Below are 21959 nucleotides of genomic sequence, written 5' to 3' on the forward strand. Positions count from 1 at the left end.
AAGAAGATGAAAAGTGGAAAGGCGGTTGGCCCAGATGGTATACCAGTGGAGGCATGGAAGTGCTTAGGAGAGATGGCAGTGGGGTTGTTAACCAGATTGTTTAATAAAGTCTTGGAAAGTGAGAGGATGCCGGAGGAGTGGAGATTAAGTGTACTGGTTCCGATTTTTCAAGAATAAGGGTGATGTGTGCAGACCTGTGGAAATTACAGAGGGATAAAGTTGTTAAGCCACACCATGAAGTTGTGGGAATGAGTTGTTGAAGCTCGGTTGAGAAGAGAGGTGACGATCTGTGAGCAGCAATATGGGTTTATGCCAGGGAAAGAGCACCACTGATGCAATGTTTGCTTTGAGAATGTTGATGGAGAAGTATAGGGAAGGCCAGAAGGAGTTACATTGTATGTTTGTGGATTTCGAGAAAGCTTATGATAGGGTGCTGAGAGAGGAGTTGTGGCATTGTATGAGGAAGTCGGGAGTGGTGGAGAAGTATTTAGGACGGTTTGGAGACAAAGTGAGAGAGGCAGATTGAGATGGTTTGGACATGTGCACAGGAGGGAAGCGGAGTATATCGGGAGAAGGATGTTGAAGATCGAGCCGCCAGGCAGGAGGAGAAGAGGAAGGCCAAAGAAGAGGTTTATGGATACGGTGAGGGTGGACATGCGGGTGGTTGGAGTGTCAATGGAAGATGTGGAGGACAGAGCAGAAATGGAGATGGTTAATCCGCTGTGGCAACCCCTAACGGGAGCAAACCGAAAGAAGAAGAAGAGAAGATATATGTACATATATTTATATATACATATATATATATATATATATATATATATATATATATATATATATATATATATATATATATATATATATATATATATATACTGTATATATATATATATATATATATATATATATATATATATATGTGTGTACATATATATATATATATATATATATATATATATATATATATATATATATATATATATATATATATATATATATACAGCTCTGGAAAAATTAAAGAGACCACTGCAAAATTATCACTTTTTTCTGGTTTTACTATTTATAGGTTTGTGTTTGAGTGAAATGAACATTTTTGTTTTATTCTATAAACTACTGACAACATTTCTCCCAAATTCCGAATCAAAATATTGTCATTTAGAGCATTTATTTGCAGAAAATGACAACTGGTCAAAATAACAACAAAGATTCAGTGTTTTCAGAACTCAAATAATACAAACAAAACAAGTTCATATTCATTTTTAAACAACACAATACTAATGTTTTAACTTAGGAAGAGTTCAGAAATCAATATTTTGTGGAATAACCCTGATTTTCAATCACAGCTTTCATGCGTCTTGGCATGCTCTCCACCAGTCTTTCACATTGCTGTTGGGTGATTTTCTGCCACTCCTGGTGAAAAATTCAAGCAGCTCAGCTTTGTTTGATGGCTTGTGACCATCCATCTTCCTCTTGATCACATTCCAGAGGTTTTCAATGGGGTTCATATCTGGAGATTGGGCTGGCCATGACAGGGTCTTGATCTGATGGTCCTCCATTAACACCTTCATTGACCTGGCTGTGTGGCATGGAGCATTGTCCTGCTGGAAAAAGCAATCCTCAGAGTTGGGGAACATTGTCAGAGCAGAAGGAAGTAAGTGTTCTTCCAGGATAACCTTGTACGTGGCTTGATACATGAGTCCTTCACAAAGACAAATCTGCCCGATTCCAGCCTTGCTGAAGCACCCCAGATCATCACCGATCCTCCACCATATTTCACGGTGGGTGTGAGACACTGTGGCTTGTACGCCTCTCCAGGTCTCCGTCTAACCATTAGAAAAACAGGTGTTGGGCAAAGCTGAAAATTGGACTCATCAGAGAAGATGACCTTATTCCAGTCCTCTATGGTCCAATCCTTATGGTCTTTTGCAAACCTCAGCCTGGCTCTTCTTTGCTTCTCATTGATGAAGGGGCTTTTTCTCGCTTTGCACGACTTCAGCCCTGCCCCGAGGAGCCTGCTTGAACCGTCCTCGCCGTGCACTTCACCCCAGCTGCCGTTGGCCATTCTTTTTGTAGGTCACTTGATGTCATCCTATGGTTATCGAGTGACATTCGAATGAGTTGTCGGTCATCCTGGTAAGTGGAAAGTCGTTTTCACCCTCTGCCAGTCTGTAGCTTTGTTGTCCCCAATGTCTGCTGCTTGACCTTGTTCTTATGAACCATCGTCATTGAAATTTTAAGGATGGAAGCAACGTGATGCTCACTGTATCCCTCTGCCAGTAAAGCTAGAATTGATTCCTTCTTTTCCTCACTCAAAGCTTTTCTTTTCAACTCTTTTGGCATGGTCAATAGTTATTTTTTTGATTCCAATTATTTTTGAGGAACTACTATCACTGTTTTAGCCATCCAGCTGGTCCTAATGCAAGAGGATAGTAATGATCACAGCAGTGGTTTTTATACTTTTCCTTGTTAAATAAGATTCGGTTCAGGTGATCACCTAATCAATACCTCACTAATTAGATTGAGGTGTGCCTGTGTTGGAATTCAACAGACACTGGAATGGAATGACTGCCATACATCTAGAGATGCTAATTTAATTTTTTTGGAGTGGTCTCTTCTTTTTTTCCAGAGCTGTGTGTGTGTGTGTATATATATATATATATATATATATATATATATATATATATATATATATATATATATATATATATATATATATATATGTATAGCTACAGTAGAAATTCACGTAGATCTACTACAGTAGATCTACTACAGTAGATCAATCCTTGCTGAGAGCAGGTGGCAGCTCGGGTGTATATAATTTATGATTTGCGAGAAAAAGACTTTAAAACGCCTATTTAGGTGCACCCTGGTAAACAATGTAACCCGATAAATTTTCCTGGCAATTAACCTTCGGAGCTCAGAGAAATACTCACAAACAAACAAACAAACAAACAGGAAAGATGTCATGCATCGCACAATATTTGCAAATCCATAAAATAAATTTGAACTAAAAAATAATTGGTGGTTGAATTCAATGACCAAATCTGCAACTCCTCTTCAAATCCCAAGTCAATTGGATGAAAATTGACAATTTTAGAAATTTGGTCGATGTTGACCTTTTGGCCGATGATGACCACAAAAATAATTGGTAGTTTCATTCAGTGAGGTGATCTGCAAATCCTCTTCAAATTTCAAGTCAATCAGATGGAAATTGAGGATTTTAGAAATCTCACAAAAGTTGTTGACCTTGGCAGGGAGACACACCGAAACTCGGTGATGTTACCCGAATTGGGTGCTCTGATTGGCCCCGACCCCCTGCGCGGCCCGGCCGTGATGGCCGGGAAGCAGCAATATTCCACTTCCGGCAAGGTGACCCCACGCCACAAAGATGTCCCGCTCCGACCCAATGACATGATACAAATCGCCCACACCGAACTCCGCGTCATGACTTGCCTTGCAAGAACTCCCGGACCGTGCCCTGATCGGCCGATGGCAGCATCGGTCCCGTACGCCCGCTCAGGCACCCCCGACCAGCGCTGGCTAACGTGGCCGGTCCGTGTGAGCTACGTGGCCTGAGCTGCACAACATGCCTTTGCCCGATCGCAGCTTCGCTGGCCGTAGAGGCGAGAAGTTAAGATGTGATGTCACACACAGTAAGATGTGTCCTTTGTGCCCCGCTCTGCATGATAACAAAGTGTTGCAGGTGGTACATTCATGCCCTGCTCTGTATGATAACAAAGTCACGAGCGGTGCATGGGTCTGCATTCGAGCACGTGTCGTACATTACACATGGATCCACCATTATGCATGTGGCCAGCACGCACGTTTGCCCGATTCTGCTATCGTGTGCGCGGGCAAAACCCGAGCGATATAATTAGTCCAGAAATGGGTTGAAAGGAATGCACCACTTGCGCCTTGCACACTCGCATCCCACGCAACATGGCGTGTGGTTGCCTTTCTATTATCGGCCTCAGTACGTGTTCCCTGCAGTGTGGGCATCGTGTTGAGTGCATTTCCCGTCCATTGGGCAGAAACTACCTCTGTGTGTGTATTTGGCAGGCTGTGTTTTCTATGGAGCGGTGTGGGTGTAATGCCTGCTCGCCCTTTGCTGAGGACCCATCTCACAGCGGAGGGTGCACATGGCCCAGATTTACCTCAGGAATAATCAGAAAAGAAGAGTAGAAATGACGTTAGAAATGAAATGAAGAAGAAATGATCTAAGCAAACCTCACTATGAGTTCCTCACAATGCACGCCCCTGTTCTGCCGCTAGACAAAAGGGAAGGGACTATCTACACGTATATTAATGGAATAACTGTCTCGGGACCACTTTCTGTTGGATGCATGCGATTCCGAGAACCGCAACAATATAATGGTCGTGAACCTGAGCAGGACAGTTGTGAACCTCCTGGGAGAATAAAGCGCATTCACGTTAGAATCAAGTTAGTTGTGCCATGTATTCTTTTCAGCAAATAAGTTTTATCATGCTCATGTGGATAGATGTGAGTTTGACTAACTTCATGTTCTTTCCTTCATTGACATCCTCATCTCAAACCATTTCTGCCAAAATGCACACCAACTCACATCACAACGTCCCCACGTCCTTCTTTTGTGGAGAAATTGCAGAGAATCTGGTGGAACCTGCTGGAGTAAGGGAGGGGTGCTTAAGCTATGTGCCAGTTCCCCCAAAATTGAAGCCATCCATCAAATCTGGCAGTTGAGCACGAATCTCCTCATCCTCTCCCATTTCCTCCTGTTTGTCTGTGTGTTGTAGCCTTCTCTCAACAGTGATGACACAATCTAATCTCTCTATCCATCTTCCTATCTCTCTCTCTCTCTCTCTCTCTCTCTCTCTCTCTCTCTCTCTCTCTCTCTCTCTCTCTCTCTCTCTCTCTCTCTCTCTCTCTCTCTCTCTCTCTCTCTCTCTCTCTCTCTCTCTCAGCCAACTTGGATCAACTTTTAAACACCCATCACAACACTTGTTTCCTCATATGTGATGATGTTAACTGTCGACATGCCATTTGATCTGAGTGTTGGTATTTCTCTCATCAATCAAAACACTGCAGAAAAGGAGTTCTTTGACTCAATGGGCCAGACTCAATGTATGAACTTTCTGACCTGGATTTCTGCCAATTGCAAATCCTCCCTTCTGGACATGGCAATGACCAACTTTCCTGCTGATGTCCTTGTTCTTCCTATGCTCCAATTGGTCCATCTGATCATGCACTTGTGAGAATCAACATCTCTCTGGTTATTTTCAGAAAACGGCCTCAGTGCTGACAAATCTAGCAGTTCCCTCAAGTTGACTGGCAGTGACTGAAAGCTGCCATCTCACTTCAGGAATGTTCGCCTATCTGTTGCATGTGATGTTGAGTCCGACTGAGAAATCATGCACAGACACCTGCTCCCTCTCTTTTGCACAAATTAATCCTATCTCGTCTTCAGTTATAACACCCTTCCTCCTGCCACAGTACAATTAATTACGTGGTGAAGCAGTTGCCTTCAAACAACATTCCTTCTCTGACTGGAAGGCAAAGCCAACAGACGTCAATCTCAGATCACTCAAGAAAGACCTCAAGTGTGTGTGTCCGTTCTCAGGAGAGCAAGGAAAACATCTGGTGGTGCCTTTATAGCTCTGTCTGGATTACAATACCCCTCCATATTTCTAATGACCTTTTCGATCCTTAAGCCGTTTTTAGACCCCTGAGACCCTTTAGAATCCTAAGACAATATAAGTCCATTCTGACCCCAAAGACACTTAAGACATTTTAGATCTTCTAAACATTGAAGACTATTGAAGACCACTAAGACCCTTAAGACTCCAAAGACCCTCTCGATCTGTTAGACCCTTAAAGAACCTTGAGACCCTTTAGAAGCCGAAGACCTCGATATACACCTTACACGATATAGTCCCGAAAACCCACAAGACCCTTTAAGACCCTTAAGAGCCCTCATACTCCTTAAGACCATTTGGAACCCTTAAGACCTGTTAAGACCCCTGAGACCCATTGTGAACCTAAATACCCTGAAGACCCTTAAATAACACAATGATGCTTTAAGACCCTATAGACCCTTTATAACCCATAGACTCCTTTCTACCCTTTTAGATATTTCTGCCTTTCAACCTTCACACCTTTCAGACATTTTAATGCCCTTTGACCTTGAAACCCTTTTCAGACATTTCAAGAAACTTTAGTTCCCTTCACCAATTTTGATCATTTAGAGCCCCTTCATTTAAATCATACCCTTTTTCACCCCTTCAACCTCTTAAGTCCCTTTAGACCATTTCAAACATTTTGCTCCATTTAGACCTTTCTACCAAGGGGCGTAACAAGAGTATTTGGCACTTGGGCGTACCCAACTTTAGCAACCCCCCCCCCACCCCCGGATGAATAATTTAAAAATTTAAATACACAGAAAACATAACATGTTGGATTATAGTACTGCACCTATAGTAAACACATTAGAAATAACAAAAATGCAGGACAAGAAAAAACCAAGTATTACTGCTTGGCATCATATAACAAAAACACATCTTCAACCCCAGAGAAAACATGACCAGGAAGAATTTTCAAAAAGGTAAGAGAAAATCCAGGGTCACGGAATGCATGACGATTACACAACGTCATTTCTCTGGCAATGTTTTTCTTGGCCATGAAATAGTTAATGGAGGAGATTAACTTTTCAGAATGCCTGCGAATACAGAACAGGAATGCAATTTACTTTTCAGAATGAGGTTAACCCATAAGTGTCGAGCTATCGTGGCCGAGACGTGTTTGGTGTCTGCAAATGAGTTTAAACTGATGTCAACCCAAAGAACGAATTATGACCTTTCCTACAATGCGTAATGCCCTGGTAACTGATGAAGGATTGCTTTTAATTGTTGGAGAAAGCTGATGACAAAAAAAACATTTCTGGGATCGTACTATTGTGCTTGATATATGAGGACTCCTGGGGAGAAATAAAAAAAACTGTAACCCCTCCCTCCCTGTAATGTAATGCTGTGTTCCTGCCAGGGCCATCTTAACAGCGTTGTAGGCCCTGGGCTAAGCAACACACTGGGGCCCCGACCGACGGGAATAAAAATGTAAACGGTCAATAAAATTGAGCCTATAGATTTATTGGTACTTTCAACAATAGCAATGCTTAAACATAAAAAAAACATACTGTAAAGCGAGGATTAATCAACACAAACTTTTGAACAATATATCATAAGCCTTGAAAAACACAAACATTTCAAAATGTTAATGATAATTAATTGGTACACCATCCAGAGGGAGATGATGCAGTGTGAATTATTTATTATTAATCAACACAAACGTTTGCGAAATTTCTTTGCAGAGAATTGATTTATAATTGGCTTGAAGTCAATGGTCTTCAGGATGTCATTTTCCATACACATGAGTGAAAGCCAGTTGAAACGCTGCAGCCCCATTGTGCTGCGAAGCTGATTTTTTTAAGTTTCAATCTTGAAAATGAATGTTCCTCTGTAGAGTTGGTCACCATCATGCACATGAACACTCTGAGTGCAATTTGAACATTGGGAAACACAGATTTCAAGTTGTCCGAAATTATTTTTCTGTGCAACGTTGGGAGAGTCTCACAATTTTCATCAAAAACCATGTCATGCTTGAGATGCTTGCATTCATTTAGAACGTCACCATAATCAAGGTCTTTGTGATACACATTAGCCAGAAATTCACACTTTTGGTTTAACTCATCAGAACCAATTGTTTTCAATTGACTGAAGAAGGAAAACAGATTTCCAATCCATGAAAAAGCTTCTGCACGTTTGGTCAGTTCAGCGTTCAGAGTCCAGATCAGGGAGGAATGTTTCCACCTTGAACTTTCCACTTTTGTTTTGAAGTATCTCTTCTTCTGATCCATCATATCCAGTAAGACGTACACTTTACTTTCGTTCCCGTTTCTTCACATCACTATAATCCGAATCTGAACACCTACTCCTAGCTTCAGTTCAAAGTCACTAAATTTGTCTCGAATTTCCTGAAGATACGTTTTCAGAGACTCAAAAAGATTCATGGCAACAAGTTATGCACAAATTATTTGAATTATAAACACAATTTGAAACCCAGACCTTTACAGCAAGAGGACGAGTAATCATCCACTCTGCCAAGAGATTTCTCATGAACAATATGGCAGCATGAGGCCCCTAGAATTGTGGGGCCCTTGGGCAACTTCCCAGTGTGCCCATTCCTTCAGATGGCCCAGGTTCCTGCTCTGTGTTTATGTTCGGTTCTATGTACGATGATATAACGATGGTTTTACTTCCGAGTTACGGTCTTTATTCCATTGGGTCCATTGGGACCATACTCTGTACAGAGCAGTGGTGCTGCCGAAGCAGTCTCCTTGGATATTGGGCACAATCCTGGACAGGTCGCCACTCTGACGCAGGATACTTGAATGACTCGGTCATCCCAGCAAGCTGGTACTCATTTTGCCGACCTCGGAAGGATGGCAGGCTAGGTAAACCCTGGTGAATTAATTCAGCGGGCAACGAGGCTTGAACTCAGGACCCTCGGATCCCAAGCCACCACCCTAACCACTGAGCCAACACCAGGCGGTCTTTATTATGAGGTAAATAATAATGTTGTAATGTCACTTGCAACAAAAACCATCAGTATGTCGTCGTATGTTTTAACTCTCCCAATGGCATTACCCCCCCCCCCCACCTCGTGGATGTCTCCTGGGGCGGACAACTTTCAACACACACCGCTTAGTACGCCAGTGTTTATACCTTTCGACATTTACAACATTTCAGGCCTTTGACCTTTACACCTTTACAGCGAGACCATTTAGACCTTTCATTAGTTATAAATGGCCTTTGATTTCGTACATCCTTCCATTTATTTGCCACACAAAATAAGTCCTGGCGAGGGTCTGCAATCTCTAATTGCTCTTTCCACTTTGTTCAGTCTTCTGGCTCCTCCACAAGCCTCAACACAACAAAAAACAAAAAAACACCAGAGTGTTTTTCGCTTTTAACCACGTTTATTTGTGTCGAAATAATAGAAATAGTCGCTATTCTTCCATGAACCTTAATAGCGATTAAAAAAACAACAACTTTAAAACAAAGCAATATTCATCAACACTCAAAATTACACATGCATAATGGTATTGAATCGATTTCTGTGGCCAAAACCGAATTTGGAGATTTAACCCACCTTGAGAAAAATGGCTCCATAATCTCGGAATTCAAAGCTCTGGAAGGATGTAGAGGCACAAATTGTTTGGAGATTACGTCCAGCTGTTACAACAGCAGTCTGCAGGCTGCTATCGAGGTCAAACTCCAATCGCTGTACATCGGTTGCAGGTTCCAGATACATCACAGAATTTTCATGCGTCACTGCTGGTCGGTTCTCAATGTCCTTTTTATGTTATCACAACAACATGGGCAGAGTAAGTACTGGCAGAACACCCAATATAAATACATTCCATTTGTCGTTTCTACAGATGTATGCAGAATACAAAGAAAACAGAAAAGTGGATGAACAAAAGAACAACAGATGTTAATCGTGGATCCTGCACAAACCTGCTCCCAACACACCTTGGTGATCATATCTATGATGTACTTTATGATCATTCCATTACACCACGAATGCTCCACTTGAATAACCGTAACTCCGTCCTTTCCCACGATGATTTGTGCAGACTTGTCAAACCAACGATCACCCACATTGCCAAAAAACATTTGTTTGCTGTCTTCTTTGAGGTTTTTGTCATCCAGGCAGAGACAAAAGAGGGCCGACTCAATGAGTGACAAGGCTGATTCCTGCCCTTGAGCCTGCAGTTGCTTTCTCAATCGGGCCCAAATATCTCGTGGCTCTGCAGTAAGGCTGGCAACAGGAAACTGGGCTGGAGGTTGTGAGTCTGACAGAATATGATGAAGATTGGCCTGTGCAACAAAGACAACATCACTAAGTGAATCGCAGTATCAAGCAACCTGGTCAAAACAAACATTCAAAAGATGCTAAGAACAATGTATATTTTCTGAATACAGGTATTCACAATCCACATTGCTGGAAAACCAATGAATAAAAAAATGATCACTCGTTCAATGCAAACACATGCCACATGCTTGCCACATATGTTCAAAAATCCTCAAAATACAGAGGAGATTGCCAAAAGTAATTATCAAAACCATAAAAAGAAACAATCAATACATCATTCTCTGCATCTTTGCATCACCGTGATGGTGAAATACACTGACCAGTACAGATACATTTACGCTGCTGAGGAAGACTCAACTCTTAGTTTTGCTCAGCAACCATTTCATGTTAACTCTGCCTCTTAAATACAATAGAAAGTTTATATTTATTGTGTCTGCATGTAGGCTCCACCCAAATATCTGCTGGTAGTGTGCAAAGTGCCCATCTATCCTTTGTGCTCAATCATTTTTATCTGCTGCACATCAAGCAAGGGAGCAGCACATACTGTTTTTAAAGTCTTTGGTGTGACTCTGCCTCAGTGACTTACTTAGTTACTTAGGTGTAGAGACTTGAAGTATTGCTTCTTTGCCCCTCGTCCTTCGTTGGTATGGCATATACTTCAGGGTGTGGTCCTTTCACTGTATTTCCAGGGCTGATTTTAACTGCTTGACTGCACTAGCCTGAACAGCTTCACTGGTTCGTCTGTTCCAGCTGTTAATGGTTCTTAGTGAGAAATCATTTTGTCTTGTATTGGTTCTGCACTGCTGTTTCCTCATATTCTGATCACATCCTCGAGTTCATGAGACTTTATCCCTCTGGAAAAAATATCTGGCCCTCAATGTGATGAATTCCAGCTGTGTATGATCTTAAATATCTGGAGTAGTTCAGCCCTCTACCTTCTGTAAGCAAGTGTGAGGAGTTGCAGGAATTTCAGTCTCTCAGGATATTCCAGATGATGGTGATGGGGTAATAACTTTTGGCTCTCTGCTGGGCTTTTTCAAGTACATCTTTGGCCTTCTTGAACATAGAATACCATATAGGGTTGCAGTATGATAGCTTTGAGTGAACAATTGTTTTCTATCGTTTGAGCAGACCATTTTCATTCATTGCTGAGACGGACCTCTTTATGAGACCAACTTTTGCATTCACTCTTCCAGCCACATCGGATGCATGGGCACTGTAGGACAGTGGTAATAAACAGTCTTCCCAAATTATTTTCACTCTTCTCTACTTTGATTTCTTGAAGCCCATTTTACCAGTCATTGAACAACTGAACTTATGTTTTTTATACAGTAGACTAGAATTATCGATTATTCGATTAAGCTTATTGATATTAAGGGATTCTCATATATAAATAATTTTATATTGGCATCTGAATGTCTGTCTAGAGTCCAGCTTCAATGGGATGTGTGTTTAGGTAATGGCCAGATGTCTGATTGAATTCTTATCACCTTCAGATTGTAAATTGTTCTCCAGCCCTTTGAATTTCAACTGACCTTCGAATGGCCACTGCAAAAAGCCTCTGAGTGATCTTTTCCCTAAACCCCAAAACACCAGCCTCAGCAGCTGCAGGTCAGGTGTGGGAGCATGCGCCTGAGCTGCGGGTCACTGCGTCCACTTTCCGCCAGGACTCCAGTGGCCTCCGTCTGGCCATCCCCCAGGCAGATGTCTGGCCCATCCCCCATCTCCATGATATGCTGATCAACCTGCTGCAAATAAGAGGCACGTGGTCAGCCCATTGGCCTCCTCTACTCATGAGGCTGCCTCACTGAGAGAATCTGGTGAGCAGGATCAGGGTTAGGAAAATAAACCACATGTCCATACAGCCATAGCTGACGCTCATGGATGATACATGTTACAAATCTCATTTGAGTCTCTCTCAGAAACCGCTCATTGGACAAAAAGTCTGACCAGTGATAGCCAAGCATTCTCCAAAGAGACCTGGTACCAAAGAAATTAAGTCTAAGTCTCAGATCCCTGGTCAGTGTCAAAGTCTCACATCCATAGAGCAAGACTGGAAGTGCCAAGGACATGAAGATTCAGACTTTCGTCCTCCCACACAGGCACCAGCAGTGCCACAACCCATGATCCAGTGAATCCATGACTCCCCAGGCCTGACCCAGACGTCTGTTGACCTCTGGCTCACAGCCAGCAGTGACATGAATATCACTGCCAAGGTAAGTGAATCTCTCTGTGACCTCAACATCCTCAACAAAAGCAGGGACAGACAGGATAGCAGCATCCAATTGAAAGCTTGAATCCTAGTTTTGACCCAGGAAACCTGTAATCCCAGTGGCTCCAACTCCTCATTCAGCATTTCCAGAGCCCCAAAATATATCTAGAGTCTCCGCAAAGATGACTGCATAATCTGCCAAATCAAGGTCAGAGATCTTGCCATTCCCAAATGATGCACCGCAGCTTGATCTCTCCGACATACTCCTCAGAATCCAGTCCAGACAGGAGCGGAAAAGTGTGGAGCCAGTACACAGGCTGACGAACTCCAGTAACAACTGCAAATACGTCAGAGATGGTATCACCACACCCCACAGCACTCTCAGTACCAGAGTATTGTTCAGACATCAGATCGATCAGTTTTGGTGGCACCCCACAAAGACCAAGAATCCCGATTCACTGAATCACATGGTTTACAGTAATCAACATAGGCTGCAAGCAGACACTGCCACAACTCTTGTCTGCATTCGGTGAGGACCCAAAGAGCAAGGATACAGTCAATCGTTGACCTCTTTGGTGTAAAGCCTGACTGCTCTGGACGCTTGTGCTCAAGCAGATGGCGGTGAACCCTCTCAAGAATTATCCAAGCAAAGACCTTGCCTGGCACTGAGAACAGCGTCACCCTCAGAAGTTGTTGCAGTCTCGGCGATCACCCTTATCTTTCCAGAGAGGGACAACAAGGTCCCTCTTCCAGTCAGTTGTGATGATGCCTGTGTTCCTGGCAGACCACAGAACTGCATGCAATGACACATTTGCAGCATTTTCACCAGCCTTGAGAAGTTCAGCATGGATGCCACAGATTCCAGAAGCTTTACCCCCATTTCAACTGGTTCAGCAAAACCTGTGTTTCCACAAAAAAAGCTGGACCACAGTTGATTGGAGGGTCAGCAATCGGGATTGTTGTACCCCTGACATCCAACTCGACAGCTGGTGGATCAGCATGGTGCAGCCGCTCAAACTAACTGGCCCAGCAAGTCTTCACTTTGAACTCCTCTCTCAAGAGCCCACCACCCTCTGCTCCAAGTACAGCACACCAAGGGACAGGCTTGGTTGAATGCAATGCGCAAATTCTGCTGTAAGCAGGACAAGAATCACTTGACCACAGGTGATGTTCTACCCCCTCACAGATTCCTCGGCCATAGGGCTCCTTGTCCACCCTTTGTGCAAGTACAGTTTTATGCCTCAGCTCACTGATCAGCTCAGCTCTGCAATTCAGCCTGGCCCTGCGACTCTGAGCAATGGCATCCAGTGTCCCTTGAGAGACAAAAATTCTTCTTCGCCCTCCAAGACATCTCCCAGCAACATCAAGGATCGTGGTCTTCAAGGCACTCAACAATTCTTCAGGATCCCCCAAAGCACACAGACCCCCCACCCCTAAATCTCCAATCAGCCCATTTGCAAACTCCTCAGCTACCCTCTCATCCTTGAGCTTGCCAACATCCAGCCTCAGCTGGTATGGTGCCATTCTCCTGGATTTAAGCTGCAACTAAAGAGTTGCTACACCAAGCCGGTGGTCAGTATTGAGGAAATGAGCACTCCGGTCAACTCTGCACTTCTGGAACATCCTCCATTGACCATCAATGAACACATGGTCAATCTCCTTTCCCTGACCACCAGTGTTGGAATACCAAGTCCAGCGATGAGCTTGTGGGCACTGAAACCATTAACCAGCCACCCTAAGTCCATGACTTCTTGCAAAGTCAAGGGATTAGTGCTATTGTGGTTCACAGTTCCAGACCCATGAGGACCAACACACATCTCATAACCAACCCTATCATTTCCAGTCAATGCATTGAAATCCCCGAAGACTGGAAGAGTATCTCACCTGGGGCACTGATCAACCACAGACTTGACCATGGCATAGAATGTGTCATTCACGTTGAGATTACTCACTTCAGTCGGAGCATAAAGAGAGACCATGGATATGACACCCAAGGAGTGACAAATCCTCAGACTCATCATACGCTTGCTGACCAGTGTAAACTCAATTATCATTGGGGTCAGCTTATTGGACACATCTACAGCAACTCATTGGACATGGTAACCATCAGAGCGACCAGAGAAATAGTAGGTGAAACCACCCACCACGAACTTGCCACAATCCGGTCTTCAAACCTCAGAGAGTGCTGCAATACTGATGTCCAAATGCTTGAGCTCAGATTATAGCAGAGACATGTGGTCATCCTCTCTTCTGGATCGAACATTCCAGGCACCCATAAGAGGGACTGCCTCAGGTTAAACCAAGGAGACCGCCATCTGGTGGATGACACCTCGGCACCACCCCGACACACTCTCCCACAATCCAATAATGTTACCCCGTGCTTTCCCTCCTATCATCAAATATTGGGGGTCCCAAAGGCCTTGCCCCAATCCCGTCATCCGGTGAGCTGCCCTGCGATAGGAAGCTGCATAGGAGGTACTCTCCTGGAGTGGATTTTCAGATTTTTTAATGCTTTTGTAATGTTTTGTGAAATGAAGGGTTTTCGGGTGGCCGGAGTGCAAATCCTGCCACAAACTTCCGAAAAAGTAACCCAACTGAAGTGGGACGTCCGCAAAAACAGTTGGGCACTATATATGGATGTCTGTTGGCTCACAAGGAGCTCCTCCGCCCTTTCACAGGTTTTGTTCTTTATCCTGCTGAGTGTCCATGTCATACACCCTCCTCACCAAGAAACTTGGTGGGGGAGACAGTTTCGCCGCCGACAACCCGACCATGGAACAGGTGAGTTCAGGCTTACATGTTACCTGAAGCAAGTCGCAGATCTAATGTGACCTGACCTGACTTCAGCAGCTACCTTGTTTCGAAAATGACTGCATATCATTCCATGGTCTCACCCTCCACACCTTTGTTTATTATGAAAGGAACTCAAGATAGATATACTCTCAGGATGAGAGGATAAAGCATGTTGCTTGCTTGTGTTGTCTGAGCTCCTCTGATTCTCGATATGCATATGTATTGAATAAATGGTTCAACTGGACAAGAGGAGGTGAGTATTCTTCGACATCATCATCTCTATCTCTGGTCCAATGCTCAAAAACTTCCAGTAATTGTGTTGTACATGTTCACCCACTTCATAAGCCATGCTTATATTTGCTTCGTAAGTTTGCTTAGTAAGTCATTCCCTTTTAGGTGCTGATTCAAGACCTTCCTGATGAGCTTCTCCATTACCTTGCATATCACAGAAGTCAAGCTGACAGGATTATTTATCTTTCCTTTCTTGTCGATGGATACCACTGTAACGTGTCTCCTTACCTCAGTTACTCTTAATTCATTTACTACAGTCTATTTTTCAGGATAAAAAACACTCAAAAAACATTTTTCATAAAAAAATTGAATTACATCTCTTCTATTGAAATTGTAGACGTGTGACTTGCAAACTGGCCTGAAGAGTGGTGTCGAGAAGCCATTTTAAAAATAACAATAAATGCAAGGTGCAGGGAGATGAAATTTGCTGCACATGATGTGCAACGTGTGCAGAGTAAAAAGGTTGTTAATTTACGTCTGGATGATGTCTCTTAAATAACGGAGATATAAGCACACCTGACACTCGGCGAAAGCTTCAGACTTTGGCATGCTCAGGAGGCTGAACCATCGAAATGAAACGTCCCAGAAGATAAAGAAAATAGGATCGCATTTGTACAAGTCTTGCTTTAAAAATAATGCACTTCCTTCTACAAAACATTATATCTTCCAGTCTACTTGAATATTTTAAACAAAATAATTCCAACCCATCAATTTTTCATGGGCTTTGATACCAGGCTATTTATAATCCTCAACATCATGAAAATCAGAGGAAAATTATTCAAGTTATGACCAAAAAGGTGGTTTTTGTTAATTACATCACAATCTGAAAAAAGTAGGTCAAGGCCTCAAAACAAATATTTGGTGTGCAACTTCAGTGCAGGTCCACTATTATGATGCAAGAACATCGAGGAAGGTTAAACGTTCTTTAAAATTCAGCATTAGCGAGATTGAGCGATGACAAAAAGTGTATTTTTTGAACAGTGCAAAAAGTGTTTTGAAAAAGTGTAAACACCGCTATTTGACCTGAACCGTCAACCCAGAGTGGTAAGATGTAAAATAAGTGCAAATGCGACTTGCTCTGGGCTATCTAGTGAGGGCAATTTTGTTCCAATCAGACAAACGTCAGTCGGGTTATCGTAAAAAATGTGAAAATATCTATGAGATCATGATCTTAAAAATTAGGTCTCGGTCAAAAAAGTCAACCCGATACACTTTCTATTTGCATTATTGACAAAATTTCATTTCAAATATTCCTGCTAGCTCAGAGATACAGCTCAGAAATCGATGCAGTTGACAAATTGAAAGTAGGGAGAGTGAAGGAAGAAAAAACAAAATTGCAATAATAATTTTCCAAATGGTGGTTTAGTACTCCTAGGGGTCTAAGAAACTCTGTAGTACCATTAAAAATTTGGGCCACCAATTGTGGAAACAATCCCTCCAACAGCAATAAGCCTTCCCCTATACCACAGTGGGAGGCTTAACTCATACAGGTGTAGTGTGCAAGGTTGTGCAAATTAGTGAAGACCCTTTTCCTTACCATGATGGTGCTTGCAGGCAAAATGTACCCCAAATCATCAAGCAGATTGCAGATGTATATGTATCCTTGATGAAGCACAACAAAATGGCGGGTGCCAAGTTTGGTCTGGAGCTCGTCCTGTGATTCCTGAGGTATGCGGCTTGTACCGAACAAACGATTGAGTTGAGACATGCACATCAGAACTGATTTTGGATAAATCCCCGACCTGTCAAGGCAATTGTGGTGTGAGCAATTGAAAGACTTTTGAAGGTGAATGTCTTTCTGTACTACAGTTAGCTCAATTTAAACTTGTGGTAACATAACCTTTGTGTTGAGAAACAGTTTGTGAAGGTTTCCTCAATCATAGTTTCGAAAAAAACCAAATCCAAGGCAGCGTGAATAGCATTAGAGACACTCACACAAAACCAGTGCCATGTCTATGAGCCAGGCCATGACTGTTTGCTGGGGTAAGTAGACCAGCCATGAGAGAGCGATGAAATCGAGCGAACGAGACAATCAGGTTTGTCGCACACACAAGCTGTGAACCAGGAGTAATTGCCATGTTGATACCAACATTGTTGATAAGTAGCGATTTTCTCTGTTTATGGAACCTGTCCAGCCAGAAGGCTTTGGGGTAGGGAGGGGTGTGTCCAGAGCAAGGTAGATTATGGAAAGACTTCACAATTAGATTGGTAATTCCCATCAACATCTCTGCTGCAATTCACTCAAATTAACTTATGTCATTAAATTTGAAATAAATATTTTATTTCGAACTGAGCTTTCAAATGTTATTTGAGATTGTTAAACAACACCAATAGCTTACCAGTGGGGTAGCTTGTGTGTTGGTTTTCCTTGTCGAAAGCCAAGAGTTCATCCTGCAGAAACTGACCCTCTCCACGTTCAAATGAACTACAGATTTGCTCTGTCCTCCTGTTATACACGATTATTCAATACCGATAAACACATCAAGGTAATCAAGGTAGAATCATCGAAATTACACCTTTCCACAATGTGGGGAATGCACACATTTACACTAATCAAAACACTCTAGTACTCCTGTGATAGATGTTCATGAACATGATGACAATGCATCATCAGTAAAACAAAACGACACCATCAAGGCTTTTGCAGTGATTACTGAAGAACTAATTGTTACACGAATTGCAAAATTGTATAAATTCTCTTTTACTGCTTATTGATATTTTGCTTGCTGTTGAAAAATGAGAAAGATTGCTTTTAAATTTGTTTGTTTTATTGTCATACAACTCTTGGTTTATTGTGATTGGTAGAAATGTGATATTTAAAATTCAGTTTGTTTAAATAACATAATCTGGTGTGTTTATGTGGAAGAACATTTAATTGACAGATAAAGCATTGTCTTATAATGAACCAGCATGGATCGGTTTGCTACTCTCCCCTCTCCACAAGTCATTGCAGAGATTGATGTCACAGATTTGCTGTGTTGTCATGATGTACATAAATCATCGTGCAAACATTTATTTTGTTCAAATTTATTTGTAATATTGGTGATGTTATATATATTTGAAATTTTATTAGAAAAGGTCCAAGTGGTCAAAATGGTCAATGGTCTAAGCTGTCGAATCGGTCTGTAGGATGTAAGGGATCTAAATGATGTTGAGGTCTAAGGGGTCTAAAGAGTCTTAGGGGTCTTTTTGATCCTCAGGGACTTTTGGGTATTTGGGATATTTTGGGTCTTTTGGGTCCTTGGTGACCTTTGGGTCATCTGGGTCATCAGGGTCTTTGAGGTATTTTTGGTCCTCGGGGCCTTTTAAGTCTTCAGCGTCTTTGGGGTATTTTTGGTCTTTTGGGTCTTCAGGAACTTTTGGGCCATCTGGGTCATTGGGGTCTTATGGGTCTTCAGGGTCTTTGTGGGTATTTGGGTCCTCATGGTCTTTTGGGTCGTTATGGGTATTAAAGGGTCTTCAACGGTCAAAGGGGTTTCATAGTCCAAATCATCGAAACGTACATTCCAATCGTACATAATTAATAGACGAATGTGCTGTCTTCAAGCGATGTTCAAACAGCACATAATTATTAGACATATAGTCACACAGCTTTTCATTTTTATATATTTCGATGTAGTCCACGTGGTGATAATGTCATGTGAGGTTGACTGTGCCAGGTGGCACTTGGAAAAGATAAACACCAAAATATGGAGCTATCTAAGCAAACAATCTGCATTGCATTTGGAACATCTTTCAAGAAGTTGCTAAAATAACTCATTTTGTTACCCTCTGAAGAAGCCATAAACTCATGGCTCTAAAGGTGTGTTGTGAAGAGTTAATGAGTAAAGGTACCATTTTCAGTTGCAGATGCAAACGAATATATATGGATATATATATATATATATATATATATATATATATATATATATATATATATATATATATATATATATATATATATATATATATATATATATATATATATATATATATATATATATATATATATATATATATATATATGTATATATATCCATATGGTGTCAGGTCAGGTTCGATCTGTGACCTGCTACAGGTACCATGTAAACCTGTACTAACCTGTTCCATGGTCGGGTTGTCGGCGACTAAACCGTCTCCCCCACCAGGTTTTCTGGTGAGGAGGGTGTTTGGATATGGACACCCAGCAGGATTAAAAACAAAACCTGTCAAAGGGCGGAGGAGCTCCTTGTGAGCCAACGGCCATCCATATCTAGTGCCCAACTGTGTCTGCGGACGTCCTCCTGCAGTTGGGTCACTTCTTATTAGGAGGTTGGCGGCAGGATTTGCACTCCGGCCACCGTAAAACCCTTCATTCCGCAAAACGCAAAAACGCAAAAAAATCTGAAAACCCACTCCGTGGGAGTACATCCTGTGCAGCTTCCCTTCACAGGGCAGCTCACCGGATGACGGGATTGGGGCAAAGCCTTCGGGACCCCCAAACTTTGATAGGAGGGAAACCACGGGGTAACATCCCTGGGTCAGATTGCGGGAGAGTGTGTCGGAGTGGTGCTGAGGTGTCGTCCACCAGACGGCGGTCTCCTTGGGTTAACCTGAGGCAGTCCCTTCGGGTGGGTGCCTGAAATGTCCTATCCCTAAGAGAGGATGATCACCTGTCTCTGTTATCATCTGAGCTCAAGCGTTTGGACATCGGGATTGCAGCTCTCTCTGAGGTTCAGAGACCGGATTGCGGCGAGATAATGGTGGGTGGTTACACCTACTATTGGTCTGGTCGCTCTGATGGTTACCATACCCAAGGAGTTGGTGTAGCTGTGTCCATTAAGCTGACCCCAATGATAATTGAGGTAACACCGGTCAACGAGCGTATTATGAGATTAAGGATTCGTCACTCCTTATGTGTCATTTCCCTGGTCTCTGTTTATGCTCCGACTGAGGCGAGTGATCTCACCGTGAAGGATGCATTCTACGCCACACTCGAGTCTGTGGTTGATCAGTGCCCCAGACGAGATACACTTCTAGTCTTGGGGGATTTCAATGCATCAACTGGAACTGATAGGGACGGTTATGAGGTGTGTGTTGGTCCCCATGGGTCAGGAACTATGAACCAGAATGGCACTAAGTTCCTTGACTTTGCAAGAAGTCATGGACTTAGGGTGGCTGGTTCATGGTTTCAGCGCCCACAAGCTCATCGCTGGACTTGGTATTCCAACGCTGGCGGTGTGGCAAAGGAGATTGACCATGTCCTCATTGATGGTCGTTGGAGGATGATCCAGAACTGCAGGGTCTACCGGAGTGCTCAGTTCCTCAATACTGACCACAGGCTTGTTGTAGCAACTCTAAAGCTGCACCTTAAATCCTGGAGAATGGTACCATCCCAGCCGAGGCTGGATGTTGCCAAGCTCAGGGATGAGAGGGTAGCTGAGGAGCTTGCGAACAGGCTGAGTGGACACTTGGGGGGTCTGGGTGCTTTGGGGGGGTCCTGAAGAGTTGTGGAGCACCTTCAAGACCACCGTCCTTGATGTTGCCGGTGGATGCCTTGGAGCTCACCGCAGGGCAAAGAAGAATTTTGTCTCTCAAGGGACACTGGATACCATTGACCAGAGTCGCAGGGCCAGGCTGAATGGCAGAGCTGAGCTGTTCAGGGAGCTGAGGCGTAAAACTGTACATGCACTGAGGGTGGACAAGGAGGCCTATGTGCGAGGAATCTGTGAGGGGGTAGAGCATCACCTGTGGACAGGTGATTCTCGTCCCGCTTACAGGGGAATTCGCACATTACGTTCATCCAAGCCCATCCCTCGGAGCACTACAGTTCGAGCAGATAGTGGTAGGCTCTTGACAGAGGAGTCTGAAGTGAAGGCCCGCTGGGCCGGTTACTTTGAGCGGTTGTACCAGGCTGATCCCCCAACTGTCGAGTTGGACGTCAAGGGTGTTCCAATCCCTGTTGCTGACCCTCGAATCAACTGTGGTCCACCTACGCTTGTGGAAACACGGGCTGCGGTGAACCAGTTGAAACGGGGCAAAGCTCCAGGGATCTGTGGCATCCATGCCGAACTTCTCAAGGCTGGTGGAAATGCTGCACTCGTGTCATTGCATGCAGTTTTGTGCTCTGCCTGGAACACAGGCATCATCCCAACTGACTGGAAGAGGGGCCTTGTTGTCCCTCTCTGGAAAGGGAAGGGTGATCGCCAAGACTGCAACAACTACCGAGGGGTGACGCTGCTCTCAGTGCCGGGCAAGGTCTTTGCTCGGATAATTCTCGATAGGGTTCGCCACCATCTGCTTGAGCACCAGCATCCAGAGCAGTCAGGCTTTACACCAAAGAGGTCAACGATTGACCGTATCCTTGCACTTCGTGTCCTCACCGAATGCAGACGAGAGTTTCGGCAGGGGCTGCTTGCAGCCTATGTTGATCTCTGTAAAGCGTTCGATTCAGTGAATCGGGATGTCCACTGGAGGATTCTTGGTCTTCGTGGGGTGCCACCAAAACTGATCGATCTGATGTCTGAACTCTACTCTGGTACTGAGAGTGCTGTGAAGTGTGGTGGTACCATCTCTGACTTATTTCCAGTTGTTACTGGAGTTCGTCAGGGATGTGTACTTGCCCCCACACTTTTCAGCACTTGTATGGACTGGATTCTAGGGAGGATGTCGGAGAGATCAAGTTGCGGTGCGTCATTTGGGAATGTCAAGATCTCGGACCTTGACTTTGCAGATGATGCAGTCATCTTTGCGGAGACTTTAGACATCCTCTTGGGGGCCCTCGAGGTGCTGAATGAGGAG

General features: G+C 43.4%; 1 protein-coding gene across 1 annotated transcript in view; it reads right to left on the reverse strand.

Moving 5' to 3' along the window:
• LOC147025336 (carnitine O-palmitoyltransferase 2, mitochondrial-like) overlaps positions 1-21959 on the reverse strand; it is a 96524-nt gene that overhangs the window by 14948 nt on the left and 59617 nt on the right. The window contains 5 exon segments of the mRNA XM_085886225.1: positions 9179-9382; positions 9562-9909; positions 16738-16942; positions 17136-17343; positions 17540-17646. Coding sequence (XP_085742351.1) covers positions 9179-9382; positions 9562-9909; positions 16738-16942; positions 17136-17343; positions 17540-17646 — 1072 coding nt within the window.

The sequence above is a fragment of the Eptatretus burgeri genome, chromosome 6, assembly GCF_056783735.1.
Source record: "Eptatretus burgeri isolate ZD-2024b chromosome 6, Ebu_testis_v1, whole genome shotgun sequence".
NCBI classification, from domain to species: domain Eukaryota; kingdom Metazoa; phylum Chordata; class Myxini; order Myxiniformes; family Myxinidae; genus Eptatretus; species Eptatretus burgeri.